The sequence below is a fragment of the Macrobrachium rosenbergii genome, chromosome 12, assembly GCF_040412425.1.
Source record: "Macrobrachium rosenbergii isolate ZJJX-2024 chromosome 12, ASM4041242v1, whole genome shotgun sequence".
Taxonomy (NCBI): domain Eukaryota; kingdom Metazoa; phylum Arthropoda; class Malacostraca; order Decapoda; family Palaemonidae; genus Macrobrachium; species Macrobrachium rosenbergii.
In genome coordinates this window covers 83,269,723-83,284,588 of record NC_089752.1, presented here as the reverse complement: position 1 = coordinate 83,284,588, position 14,866 = coordinate 83,269,723, and the positions used below count along the sequence as shown (strand labels likewise).

General features: G+C 47.3%; 1 protein-coding gene across 1 annotated transcript in view; it reads left to right on the top strand.

The window, feature by feature from the left end:
- The window catches only part of Ice2 (Interacts with the C terminus of ELL 2), a 272,986-nt gene that overhangs the window by 191,508 nt on the left and 66,612 nt on the right, over window positions 1–14,866 (top strand). The window contains exon 4 of the mRNA XM_067113127.1: window positions 1,934–2,097. Within this exon, the coding sequence (XP_066969228.1) occupies window positions 1,934–2,097 (164 nt within the window). The remainder of the gene's footprint in view (window positions 1–1,933; window positions 2,098–14,866) is intronic.

Genomic DNA, 14,866 nt, shown 5'->3' with positions numbered 1-14,866 from the left:
AAAAATTGATGGATACATTCCTCTGGGAAACTGTCCAGCAATAAACATTTGGTAAAATATCGCTTGAAATTTTCAGTTTTCATTCAAGGCTTACTTTTCTGAATATGCACACTGTGATCACTGGAGTCAACAAGCTGTTATGAGTGAATGAGTGTTTTGTGCTTGTAACCTTTTTTTTTTTTTGGAAACAGTAAACCAGTTAATATCTCATAAAAAAAAAGTCATGTGACCTAAAAAACATTGTTGTGTGGTACTGTGCAAAGAATGGGATACCAATCAGAAGGGTTTAGCATCAACTGTTTGAATCTTCGCAAAACAGGGGGATCCGTTCCAGCACCACGCTATAAGTCGATTTTTCTCCACCATCGGCGCTTTAACAGTGCTTACGGCACTGTAACTTGATATTTTATCAAGTTGCAGCACTGTAATCGTCGTTAACTTGATGCCTATTTTTGCTGTTAGCACCATCAGTGGCACCTACGGTGCTGTAAAACGCTGTTACTGGCACTGAAAAAGTGCTGTAAGATCAAATCGCCGTAAGTCAGTGGGGCTGTAAGTCAAGGATGCACTTTAGTGAAAATGTGAATTTATTGTTATTATCTTTGTTATATTCAAATTCCCAGTACAGGTAGTCCTTGGTTATCGGCAGGCTCAGTTATCGGCTATCCGGTTTTACGGCGCTTGTCTAGCGACAAAAATTGGCATAAAGGCTTTATTGCCATCTAATGTATTGCAAATATTTATCAAAGCCCCCTCCACTACCCTTCTATGGCCTACTTGATTACTTCTATATATAGTTTTAGCTCCCTCCCAATCCATGACTTGATTATTCTCCCAACAATGTTTAGCAATAGCCCTGGATTGGGAGGGAGCTAAAACTATATATAGAAGTAGTCAACTAGGCCATAGAAGGGTAGTGGAGGGGGCTTTGATAAATATTTGCAATACATTAGATGGCAATAAAGCCTTTACGCAGGAGGACATACATACAGACAGGCTAGTCTGTCATTCCATAAATTTAAATTTCAGGCAGTTTCTCGAGGCCCCTGATACTGTGTCTTCCTCATCTCTCCCCGCACAGGTTGTCAAAGTGGCAGTTGTTGCAGAAACAACAGGCACCGATGCTGAAAGTCATTCTCCACCCACGAACCACTTAGTCACCAGTGGTGAACACCGTACGCTTGAGCGACAGCCGTTAAGAAGATCACAACGGCTGGCCCAAAGATACGGGGAAACAGCCATTACTTAACTGCCAAGTCCACACTAAAAGAGAGTTCGATGTTTTCCTGGATCGACTATCACCAAAATTCTTTTCAACGTGACTTGTTAAGAAAAACAAGTATTTTTATTCAGTTGGCTGAAGAGGACCGTTGCGCAAACGGTCGAAAGCTCCCTTGTTTTTATCCCTTTTTTTGTATATTTTTGTGTTTTTTATCCCTTTTTTGTATATTTTTGTATCTTAAAAATACATTTTATCATTTATATTATTGTGGCTTTTTTACCCATTATTTTCGATCACAATATAGTGATGCTCCACAGATATCATCACACTATCAGGATGGAACCCCCCGCCGATAACTGGGAGCTGCCTGTAGTGGTCAAGAGGTTGAAAATATTGAGTACATTGTAACCTGTTTGAGAGTATATTGGTTGAAAGTGTAATATATCTAGCATTAACTGTTTTGCATTGCAAAATATGTAGGAAACAGTAGAGGGCCAGAAAATTTTATGTTATTACAAAGAATAGTCCGTGGGAGTTTTTTCCTTTATTTAAATTATCTAAACTGATGACTGAGTAGAAAATTTGCTTCTCAGATGTGAATGTGGAAGCCATGCTTTTAGGGATACAATATGCATAAATTATTACCCTACATGCTATTATGTTAACTTGACATTAAGGTAGCCACATTTAATGTTAAAAATGTCCTTTCAGAGAGATGAGTGTCCAGAATTTTGATTTTCATGCAGCCTACTCTTCTGCATCTGTATACACTCGAACCCATGCCAAACCTCCTTGGATTGCTCTCGATACGCACAAACTAACAGCTTTCCACTTGAAGCATTATAAAATACCTGGCACTTTTCCAATGGATAACCGTATGTATAGTAATTGTTAGTTGTTTTATTAAGATTTTATTATTACAGTGCTTTAATATTTGTGATATACTGGAGTGAAGTTAATTAACTGATTAGCTTTGTATTAGACTGGCATTATGTAAAATCATTGCCATCCATCTCAGAGGCATATAATTATTTTAATGACACTACCATCAACAGGGCAATTGCCTCTTTTCCAACAATGAAAGGGAAGCCCACTAGATGAGCAGTTCCTTGGTGGAACAAAACCTGCAGTAGTATGAGGAAGATCACTAGAAAATGCTATAAAAAGTATAAGAGGAGTGGAACTGCACAAGCCAAAGTTGTTTACCAACTTGCTGTGGCCAAGCAAAATAAATATTTTAAAATGGCATTAGCTGAAAAACACCATCCAGAATCATTTGGAAGAAAATGGAAAAAAATTAATGGCAAGTTTGCCCCTGAACCTCTGCCTACCCTTAAGATAAATGGTGACCTACTCACCCAACCAGGAGGGTCGCAGAAAAATTAGAACATTTCTTGAGAATATCAAGTAGTGAGAACTATTCTTGAGAATTCCAAGACATTAGAAATGCCCAGATTTCTCTTGATTTAAGTGAAAATAATTTTGAACCATATAATGCAAAATTTACACTGCAGGAACTCAAGAGATGCCTTGCAGAATACCAAACCATCAGCCCCTGGTGAAGATAAAAGGGATTTTGACGAAGGAAAAATCTATTTCTGGAGAGGGGACCGTGTCACCTGGTGAAAAAGTCCATTCAGCACTTATTTCTAGGTAATTCCGTTGCTAGATACCAGAGAAAGCTAAATGAAATGCTGGAGTTACTACCCCCAGAGCGAGCTCCATTAGATGGAGTCGTGTATGGAAAAGGGTGAACTACAAAAACACGGAACCTTATCCTATAGAGATCCCAAAGTCAAAAGTCCCACAGAGAGGTGCCGTTACAAACCCATGCACCACTCACGGACAGCACACAAAACACCGCCAGCCGCATTCCATGAAAGCACCACCCCACCAGAATGATGTTTACTATGGGAGGGACATGACACATGATGGAGGTGGGTCACGGGTGACACGGTCCCCTCTCCAGAAATAGATTTTTCCTTCACAAAATCCCTTTTCTGGATCGGGTCCCGTGTCAGCCGGTGAAAAATTAACAGAGAAATAAATATCATTCTTAAACTAAAGAGATAATAAATCTAAGGGGAACAGAAGACCAAAGGTCCAAAAAGAAATTTTTTAATTACTAGTAACAACAACAATAATGTACAAATGAAACTGATGTTAGCTTAAAATTAACATGACAATATGCAAAATATACATAAACAAAATAACTATACAATATTGAAAACCTTATAACTTAAATGTGTCATTTAGACAAACATACAGATAACACAGCCAGGTGAGAAGTCAAGGCAAGCCTGACTGAAATGACCGTAAGGGGATAACTGAGGCAGTGGAGGAAGAAATGACTAGGAATCAGAAAGGGAACCAGAGGGAGGAACAACGTTCCCTGCCGCGACTGCTGAGAATTTAAGAGCTTCTAAGGATTTCAAATAGTGACGTTTGAAAACCAAGGGTGACTTCCAACCAGTGTACCTGGTAAGATCCGTGAAATTCATGTAATGAAAGTAATTAATGGAGGTGGCCACAGCTCTAATATCATGAACTCTTGGGACTGAGTCAGGGTTAGCCTGCTTGATAAAGTAAAGGATCTGTTGTCTAATAGCAGACATAGAGAGATTACCCCCTCCTTCCCTGATAAAGAGAGGCCCAGATGAGATGTGAGAGGACCTGTCTAAATAAGCCCTCAAAGTATGAACTGGGCACAGGGACAGGTCTTGAGGCAGGGGGAGAATTTTCCAAGGCGACCACCTATGCTGCGGATCTTCATTTTTGGCCAGGAAGGTAGGGTGAGGAATCAGCAAAACCTCCCCTGATGGAAGGAAGTCGACGTGGTTGGGCTCCCTAGAGAGTGCAGACAGCTCTGAAATTCTAGCACCCAAAGCTAGGCTAACTAAGAACAACGTTTTCCTCAATAAGGAAAGGTAGGGGCAAGACTGATTATCGATATCTGAGGCTAACTTCAACACGTCATTTAAAAACCAGGAAACCATATGTGGACGGATTACTGGCCTCAGACGTGCACAGGCTTTAGGGATGGAAGAAAAGTAAGGGTCTGTGAGGTCAATTTTGAAACCATACAAGAACACTTTTCGTAAAGCCGACTTGACTGTAGTAACAGTACTAGCGGCTAAACCCTTCTCAAACAGTGATCTAAAAAAGGAGATTGCTAAATTTATGGTCATTACTGTAGCCTCAGATTCTTTCAAAAAGAGTGCTAGTTTCTTAATTGCTGAGTCGTACTGACGAAGAGTGGAGACCCGCTTATCTGATTCCAAGAACATGGTATTGACAGGATCAACGTTAGCATCCCTTTGAGCCGCAAATTTCATAAAGTCCACAAAGCCAGGGCACTTTGAATTTTTGAGGAAGCTGACACAGTCTGAGTTTGTACTACTTGTGTTAGTTTCGGACTGGGGATTCGGATGTGGCAAAGTTTCAGTTCTAGCAGAAGAGGAAACCAGCTGCTCTTTGGCCAGTAGGGAGCCACTAGAGCTACTTGACCCTTGAACATCCTTAGTTTGTGAAGGACCTTTAACAACAAGTTCACTGGAGGGAACAGATAGATCACCTTCCACCTGTTCCAATCCAATGACATTGCGTCCGTGAAAAGAGCTTGAGGGTCCAGGTTGGGAGCTACGTAATGAGGAAGCTTGTTGTTGAGCTTGGTTGCAAACAAATCTACCTCCAGACCCGGAACTTGTTTGCAGATCCAATTGAACGAGCCCCTGTCTAGGGACCACTCCGACTCGAGGGGAGTTGTCCTTGATAGAGAATCTGCTACGACGTTCCGGACCCCTGCAAGATGGGTGGCAGACAGGTGCCACTTGTTCTTGCATGCCAAGGAGAAAAGTGCAATCATTACCTGGTTGATCCGGCTCGATTTTGAACCTCCCCTGTTTATGCAGTGGACTACCGTGGCGCTGTCCAGAACCAGTCTTATGTGAATCTTCTTGGGGAAGAAGCTTCTTCAAGGTAAGGAAGACCGCCATGGCCTCCAGAACGTTTATATGGAACTGGCGGAACATGAGGACCAAGTCCCCTGTACTTCTTGGTGTTGAGAATATCCTCCCCCACCTGCTTAGGGAGGCGTCTGTGTGGATAACCAACGCCGGCGGAGGAAATTGCAGGGGACTGACTTGGACAGGCTTTTTGACAGTCGACCAAGGCCGGAGTCTCTTCTTCAAGATGTGAGGGATCAGAGACACCTTGTCCCTGAGACTGATATTTGCCCGACTCCGCCACACTCTGTTGATATCTTTCAGCTTCACCTTCAGCAACAGGTCTGTCACCAAAGCGAACTGAAGGGAGCCCAAGACTCTTTCTTGGGTCCGCCGAGAGGCTCTTTTGGACTTGAGAAACTGCCTGGTTGCTCTGGCTATCTCCTTCCTCTTGGGAGGAGGAAGAGAGAGCTTGTGAGAATTCAGATCCCACTGGATTCCTAGCCATTGAAAACAACTGCTCGGAACCAGGCGGGACTTCTCCTGTTTACACGAAAGCCCAAGGATTCTAGAAAGTCAACCACCACGGATGTAACTCTCCGGCATTCCTTGACGCTGGATGCCCAGATGATCCAGTCGTCGAGATACGCGGCCAGCGTAATCCCTTGAGACTGGAGTTGTTGTACGACCATGTCTGTCAACTTGGTAAAAATCCTTGGGGCTATGTTGAGGCTGAAAGGCATCACCTTGAAGGAATATGCCTGCCTTCCGAGCCTGAACCCCAGAAAGGGGGAGAACCTTCTCAAACCGGGACGTGATAATAGGCGCCGGAAAGATCTAGAGAGGTGGTTACGGCTCCACGGGGCAGTAGGGTCCGAACTTGGGAGACAGTAAGCATCCGAAACTTGTCGCAACGAATGTAGGAATTCAGATGGGACAAGTCCAGAATTACTCTCCGTTTGTCGGAACCCTTCTTGGGAACACTGAAGAGCCTGCCTTGGAACTTCAGAGTCCTCACTTTCCTTATAGCCTGTTTCTGTAGGAGATCTTCCACAAAGTCCTCGAGATCCTTGGTCGTAGCCTGATAAAACTTGACTGATGGAGGGGGATTGTCGATCCAACTCCAGCCTAGGCCCTTGGAAACTATACTCTGAGCCCAGGGACAGAAGGTCCACTGAGCTCGAAAATGGTACAGCCTCCCGCCCACAGGATGTATGTCATCGGTCCTGTGTTTGCTTCCCCCCTCTGGAGCCTCTACCTCCCCTGTTCCTGGGAGAGGAGCGGAGGGCTCCCCTTCCCCTAGCGAAGCCACGGGGCTTATTGCCTCTGGTTGATTGTCTGGAGCGAAATTTCCCCTGACTTTCATATGCAGGATTGAAAGCTGGGGAGGAGACATAGGAGGGAGCAGCCAAAGATTGATGCGCCGGGTTCACCAGGACATACTGAGGCGGAGGATGGGAGGAAGAGGTCGAAGGCTGACCCTGTAAAGGAACCTGAACCAAGGACTGAGCTGGAAGACGTTTGAAATGTTTAAACTTCTTGCTGGACTTTGTGGGAGGGCCGGTAAGATCAGACTGTTTCCTTTTATAGGGCAGACCCCAACGGGAACGGAGACTCTGATTGACCCTAGCTGCCTCAGATAAGACTGCATCAACTTCTTCTTGTGGGAAAAGATTAGCTCCCCAGATCGAACTCTTAAGAAGCTTATTTGGTTCATGCCGAACTGTTGCTGCTGAAAAGATGGGCTTCCGGCAGGCCAGTCGGGCAGTCATAAAGTCAAACAGGTCTTGTTGAAAACTCGCCAAGAGAGATTTCGTCAAGACCTGGAATAAAGGATCTTCCTATAAACCAAAGAAGTTGCTTCCGCTAAAAGCCAAAGAGTTCAAAGACCTGGCGAGCCTTTCCTTAGTATCAGCCTCTGTTTTCAAGAGCGTCTCCGGGATCTTAGGAGCTGCTCACTGAACAGATCAGAAGCGCAGTCTGGGTCAAGCCGAGTCAAAATCCGCCCCTTCGGAGATGAGGAAGGGGTTTACCTTCAAGAGGAAGCCTGACTAGTCAGAGAAGCCTTTCTAAGTGCAAGGGAGAAGGAGAACATCACTGAGAGTGAACATAGTGAACACTCCCTTAGCTGGTGTAAACTTAGTGTTCTCCGCTTGCCACTCCGTAAAGGGTCCTCATCAAAGACGACTGGGCTTGGTCCCTAGGATAGATAACAGTCTCCTTAGGACTTTATCAGACCTGTTCCAAACCTCTCCCTTCAGCCTGGCAAACCCAGTGTAGGGAGATGTCAGGTCCGGAGGATAGAACTCCAACTCTTCCACTCTCCTCGTGCCCAAACCCTCTATGGTAAGAGTACCTTCACCTTGGAGCATAAAGGGCCAGACGCCAAGGATTCCCCAGATCAAAGGGAGGGAGAGTGGAAGGGTCAGGAACAGAATGAGACCTAGAACGAGAACCTTGTTGTGATTCCACCTTCTCCGAAAGAGACTGAAAAGAAGAAGCAAGACCAGACAGCTTGCTGTCTACCCTCGCGTCGATCTTCTCAAACCTCGCGTCGATTCTTTCAAGGGATTGCTCAAAGAAATGAAACGTATCCAAAGAAGGCGGACGGGGAACTACCTGACGTGACTGAGACTCCGCTTGGGACCCGGAAGGGGAGGCTGTACTCGTCGACGGAACGGGACTCGTCGCCCGTGCCGCTGCCGGAGGGACCCCATATCGGCCTGCCGTAGTAGGTAAGGCTTTCTTTTTAACGGACTTCACCTTCGGGGCAATAGACCCAGATGTGCCCGTAAGGTATGAAGATTTAGAGAAGCCTTTAAAAGAAGCAACAGAGGAAGAAGGAGAGCTAAACAGTGGAGAACCTGCCTCACTTACCCCCTTACCTGCTTGATGCTCCGGGATAATGCTCGGAGACTCAAGGCCGAGTTCGAGTTCCGCCGCGTCTTCTGGAACGCCACCGCTCAGAGCCAAACCGTCTGGAGAGGGCTGGGTCAACTCCCGAATCCCGGCAATCAACGGAGCAGCAACATCGTCGGTGACTGAAGCTGTGATCCAAGCGCCGGGAAAAAGGACATTACAAATGTCCTTCGAGAGTATGTAGGGATTGCCAGCTCCTTACGTTGCGTCCCAAAGCCGCTAACCCAGACTTTAAGGGCCTGAAGCGAAGCATCACGAGACTTGCGGTCAGCCTGCCGGAAGAAAAACATTATTGCGGTTTACGAAGGTGGGGAATCGGTAATATGTAAAGAATACAGTTGGCTAAGAAGGAAAGATGCATGATCACCTACCGAATCATCGATAGCCTGCTCGTAAGAGCGTAGCAAACATCACATCCGTCAGGGTGCCAAACAATAAGATCCCCCGTGGACCGCACATCCGGAGTGAGACCGACAAACTTCGTGGCCGCTGGCCTGATGGAGGGCTGAGGAGCACCCTTCTTCTTGGCAGCGTACCACCTGTAAGAGTATGAGATTATGAGTACACTGTGTAAGGTGCCGTAGTGTGCCGGAGCAACACAGTAGTAAATAAAGCCGTGAAACCAGCCGGAAAGATCCGGGAGGTAACCGGATAAAAAATCTCACACAAACAAAACAAAATAATAAAATAATAAATAAAATAAAACAAATTTACCGGAACTAGCCGGAGTAACATGCCTTAAAGTAAGTGACGGATACAAAATGAAATGGGAAGGTTAAACTGTCCGGAGAAAGCGCATTCCCGGCAACTAAAAATAATATGAAACTAGTGATAACGGAAGACCGATAAACGCTAGAACCGCCGGAGCGGGAAGCAAGGAATGCGCCCCGATAGTAGACAGTAGTTAGCTAAGGGCAGGGAACGTCAAAAGTCCGAACACGAAGACAGTCAGGCGGAAAGCCCTAACTGGCAACGAAGAAGGGACTGAACTGGAGTGTCGCCAAATTAAACGACACGCCGGAGAAGACGTATGAAGGGGAGGAATGAAAACCCCGGAGGAAGAACCAAAAATGAACAACCAGAGAGTGGGAATGCACAATCTGGGCGTTCCGGGTCCTCCCGCCCACTCGCTGACTGAGTCGTTACCCAGCAAACGCGAGAGAAGCAGGAGAGGAACAGGAACAACCTCCATGTGGGGGGGCGGGGGAAAGGGAGATAAAGATGGCCAAAGATGGTGGACGGGAGAGGGGGAAGCCCTCCCAGCCACCAGTAGTCCCAGGAGGGAGAGTAAATTGGTAAAGTCACGGACCGTACCAAGGAGAGGCCAAACAATGCAGAGGAAGGGGACACAAGCTATAGGCTAAAAGGAAGGAATGCTCCCAATCCTTGATAAGTTAACAAGATTGAAAACAAATCAAGGGAAGAGAGAGCACTCAGGAGGAGGAGTGGGGAAGGGTGGGTCGACATAACCAAAAACTGGAAACTAACCTTAAGCAAAGACCAAACTAGGGTAGGCTACATGAAGTCCCTCGCTATCCCAGCTTAACCAAGAGGCTCATTAGCCTACGCGAAAAGCCGAAACAGGGAGAGGGAAGCAACATGAGATCCCTCGCTATTTCAGCTTAAACGAGAGGCTTATTAGTCTACGCAAAAAGCCAAAACAGGGGAATGGAACATAAAATGAGAAGACCCTAGTAAAACTTAAGGAGAGCGCCGCATTGGAAAAGACGAACACAAAACCTTATGAAGGGCATGTGAACGAAAAGAATGAACGACCACCCCCCCCCTTTTTCATGGAAAAAAGGGGGGGGCAATAGCCTAACGCCCCAAAAAGGAAATCCAAAGCTAACAACCAACCCATGAAAAAAGGATAAAATAAAACTCAACAAAACAAAATAAGAGGAGGACCATACCCAACGCGATGTGGACGTGAAGGAAATGGCCGCCTCGTAACAAAAAAAATATCCATAATAATCATCAAATATCAAATGCATCCGAACACTGGGTTAAAGATAAAACAAAAAACTTAAAAGTACTAACGTAAATAAAATTCCCAGAAGCTAAGAGAAGAGAAGGGCAAAAATAAGGCATGTTAATGAATTGATAAGAAGCTTAATAGGCTCGGGGGGAAGCCCGACGCCTAAACACCAGCCCTCATTCTCGAAGCAAAGGGAAACAAATGTTAATCAATCAAAATCACTAATTAGACCTCATGAAAAGGAAAATTATCCTAAACACGAAGAGGAACAGTGAGAAAGATCGAAAAACAGGGCGACCCAAGATCACGAACCACGCATGGAGGTCACGTGAGGCCGCGAGAGGAGATCGAGACGGGCGTTATAAATCCCTTTTTCTGAGTCCAGTCCCGTGTCAGCCGGTGAAATTCCATTACAGCACGAATTTCTAGGTATAACCTTGCTAGATATACCAGAGAAAAAGAGCTTTCAGGAAAGCTGGGGTTACTACCCCCAGTCGAGCGTCTTCTAGGAAGACGTCGGTATAAGGAGGGGTGAGTGAATACCACTACCACGGAAACCTACTCGAAAGATCTCTCCCTATCAAAACCCCCGGAACAGAGCGGTGAGCCGTTACAGCCCCCACACCAAACACCCGCCAGGACGGCGACACCAGCGCCACCTACCTCATTCCATTTTCTAGCACGTGAAATCGCTGTTTCTTTTGTGTGCTCGTCTCCATTATTTTGGAATTTTCTGCTTTCTGCGATGGCGTCGAGCAGCTTTACCATTTCCAAGTTAAGTACCATCTTCTTGTGGGGTTTTGTTCTATTTTTTGGCTGTTACGGTCTCGTATTTTCATAAATATTGAGATCTTATTATGTCGCCACGGCGTCCCCCGCCAGCCATGTCGACCGCGAGGCGACTCCTTCTGTTCTTTTCAGTTGGAGTTGTCTCCTCGTCGTTATAGATAGTTTTTGCCCCCTTGGTTCCCTTCCTGGTGGTTCCTTGCGGTGGCTCCCCCCCCTTATGAATTACGTTCATTGGCCTACGGGCCTTTGTGGGAGTGATGCCCCGTCTAGGTTCCCCCCCTCCAGGTTGGGTTCCTGTTATTTTTGGTCTTACTAGGCTAATTAATTTTTGCTTGAAGATGGTGCTCTCTTTTAGTTTTAGTTTTATTTTTATTATTTTATTGGGTGGTTTACCTCGGGTGCTGGCGGCAGCCTCAGATCTAACCGCTTCCCCGTGGTAGGCTACGCTCTCTGTTGAGCACATTTTAGTTTTTATGAGTGATGGTTATTTTGTGGAGTAGGCTTGATTGCTTCCATCCCCTTGCCCTGGGTGGGGAGTTCAGGTTGAGGGAGTTTTGTTGCGGTTTCCTCCGGGATCGTTTTTCGGTGGGCAGAGTGAGCCCCTTAGTTCTCTTCCTCCATTTGGGGGGAATCGAGTTCTTGGGATGTGTTTCCTCTAGGCTAGTCGCCCCCTTGCCCGCCATTCTCGATCCTGGTTGGTTCTCAGCACAAAATTTCTCTCCCTGTTGCTTCCTCCTCCCTTCTGCCCTCCTTTTTCCTAGCCTATATTTAGGTTAGGTCCATATTAGGCTTCGCCTAGGTAGAAGTCGGGCTTCGGGTTGCGTTGCTTCCAGTCATACTACCCTTCCAAGATTCATTGTCTGGGAGGTATGGTGCAGTTGAGCGGGTGAGCTTCTCCCCGTCTCCTGTTCCTTCCTGGTAGCCTACTCCTCCTCCTTCCCCCCCCCCCCCTCCTCCTCTCTCCAGCCTTGCTCTACTCGTGCGGGTGACGCTAGATGGCGTTTTCTCCGAGTTCAGGGACTTCTCCTGTTGGTTGAGGGATTCGCTCCCTCCCATATCGTCCCTAGCATCGCTGTATTGGGGTTGGTGGTTTGTTTACTCGAACGTGTTCGAGTCACTATCCATTCGTCTCCCCGTCGGGTTACGTTGATACGGTAACAATATTGCTTCAACCTATATTATGAACATACGAGCATTTTACCCCTTGTTTCTCCAAGGGAAGTAAGGGCGAAGGTTGTTCATTTTATAGAGGAGCGGATCCTTCCGTCCTCTTGAGTTCTTACCATCACTTATTACTGTTATTATTTTTGTTTTTGTTTTAGATAAGTCTGTTTATCTACAGGAGTACTCTCCTTAATTCATTATATATATTATATAAGTGAGTCCGGTCCTATACCCGGGGGCTCCGCCGTTATTTTACTGGCAGCCCTTATGGTTAGTTCCTGGTCTCTCTTTCCTTCATTCCCCGGAGTACTCCGGGTCTGAAAAACCTTACCTTCCACTCTAGGTAATTTAGAGCTTATTGGCCCAGTTTATGACTAGGAGTTCTTCTCCGCCGAGTATTCCGGTTGCAGTTGAGTTTCCCGGCCTCGCCAGCTTTAGTTTGCTTAGGGTGGGAGGTTCATGTACTTTTCTACTTACAGACTGTTCGCTGTGAGGAGCCGGGGTGCACCGCCTCCCTCCAACAACCTTACGGTCACGTAGTTTGTCGGACCCACGCTGGTTGTGCGGTCCGACTGGATGACCTGGTTGTCTGGCACCCTGATGGTTGTGAGGTTTGCTTCGCTCTCTCCACAACTGTCCAGGATGAGTCGGTAAGTAACAGTCTTTACATTACTCCTGCTTTATGCTCCTCATATTATATATGGTATATTGTTTATGAGGTTCCCGGAATGGTTTTCGTCCTTAGCTAATTGTTGGCTTTCTTACAGGCGGACGAAGCTTCCAAGAAGTCTGCCTTGGAATCCCTCCGGGCCTGGGTGGCTGGGTTTGGCAGGAACGTTCCGTCGGGGAAGCCCTACGTCCTCGACGCCAGGTTGAGGGGACTTGCTCTACCCCGCGCACGGGTGGCGGCCGCAGTGCCTGAAGATCTTGCCACCCCTATCATCCAGCAAATCCGGGATGAGACCCAGCCACCCCAAGTGGATATCCTCTACGCTGAGGTCTCGGAGGACGTTGCATTTTATGGATCTCAACCTGGAACCAATGAACATAGAGCAGGACCAGGTGGTAAGTGGTGAGGTAAGTGAGGTTGTTGGGGCGGGCCCCCTTTATTTGACTCCCCTGCTTCATCCATATCTTCTTTTTACAGGTTTTGTGAAGTCTTCCTCCTTGGGTGATAGAGCTCCATCTGCTATCCCCAAGTTGAAGTTGAAGACTTCATGGAAGGCGAAGGGCTACAAGTCCTCGACTTCCAAGAAGGCATCGCCCTTCCCCGTCGAAGGCTAAGGTTTCAGGACCTGTAGCCTCCGGGAGCAAGTCTGGTTCCTCCAGCAAAGGCGCGAGTAAGAGGGCTGCAAAACCAAGCCCTCCTCGCCAACCTGCTTTTGACGCAGAGGCCTTTGCCAATCAGCTCTATAAGCGTTTTACGGAGGACCTAGATTCGAGATTTAACAAAATCTCCAAAAGTTGGCCAGTCATGATAACATACTGGCGGGAATGGCTCACCCACCCCAGCCGAACCACAGTATGTTATCCCGACACTGCGGACCTCCCGCCCGTTCGATGTCGGTAACCCTTGGCGATTTGCACTCCGGGCCATCCAACATGATGGCAAACTGACACTTGATGGTCTTGGCACGAGACGGTTGGAGGAATTGGAGTTCTTCCCCCCCGATCTCCTGCCCCCTTACCCAGGCTTCGTGAGGCTTACGGAGGAAGCTTGGATTCGGTCAGACAAGGTTCCTAGGGAGACTGTCATCGTCCCTAGGGACCAAGCTCAGTCGGCTCTTCTGCGCACTCTGACGGAGTGGCAGGCAGACAATACGAAGTTGACTCCTTTCAAGGGCAACTTTACTATGTTTGCCCTGGGAGACAACCTACCCACCCCTTGCTTGGACAAAGTCGCTCTGGCTACGGCCCGAGCGTGCTTTGATGGTAATCCATTACCACAGCTAAGGGAGACAGACCCTACTTCCCTGGTATTCCCAGGAAGTAATGAGTTCTGGTTAGAAGCCCCGTCCACTTTCACGGTCGGGAAGCTGGACCCCTTCTGCGCTTCCACGCAATTCAGTGAGCAGCTCCCCAAGCTGCCGGAAGCTCTTTTGAAAGCGGAGTTTGATGCTCGGGTTAAGTTAGCCCGGTCCTTGAACTCCGTATGCCTTACTGAAGCTACTGCCGTCTCCTGCTCGGATGAGCCTTTCTTTCAAGTTTTGGCTAAATCCTTGCTGGCAGGCTTCCAGTCTGACTTATTTGAATTTATCATGGCCAGACTGGAATGTAGGAAGTTCATCTTTGCCGATGCGACTATCCGCCACGAGCCTAACAAGCTCGTGAAAAGCTCGATCTGGGGACCTAACCTCTTCCCTGAAGAGGAGGTCACGAATGTTATGGCCGAGGCTACACGGGCCAACCAGAGTCTTCGTTCTCGCTGGGGCATTTCGGCCTATAAACGTAAGACCCCAGAATCGGCCGGCCCCCAATCGAGAGGAGGTAAACGCTTCAGGAGGCATAAGAGGCCCCACCATCAGGCGGTAGTCCAAGCCGTCCCGGTCTCGGCAGTAGCACAGCCTTCTACTTCAAAGGCTCACCCCCAACAGTATGTGCTGGTCCAACCAGCTGCACCCTCCTATGTGGCCTCACCGGCGCACAACCCCACATATGAGGGCCGTGGTTATTTTCACGGCCTTAATAGGGTTGCAAGGGGGAGGAAGAGGCAAAGCCCCTCATAGAGGGAAAGCCCAACACCACCCCAAGGGGAAGACCTGGACGTGGTAGGGGAATAAACCCGCTCCCTCCCACTGAGAGAAACACAGGTAGGCGGTCGCCTGTTTTGGTTCAGGGACCAATGGACCT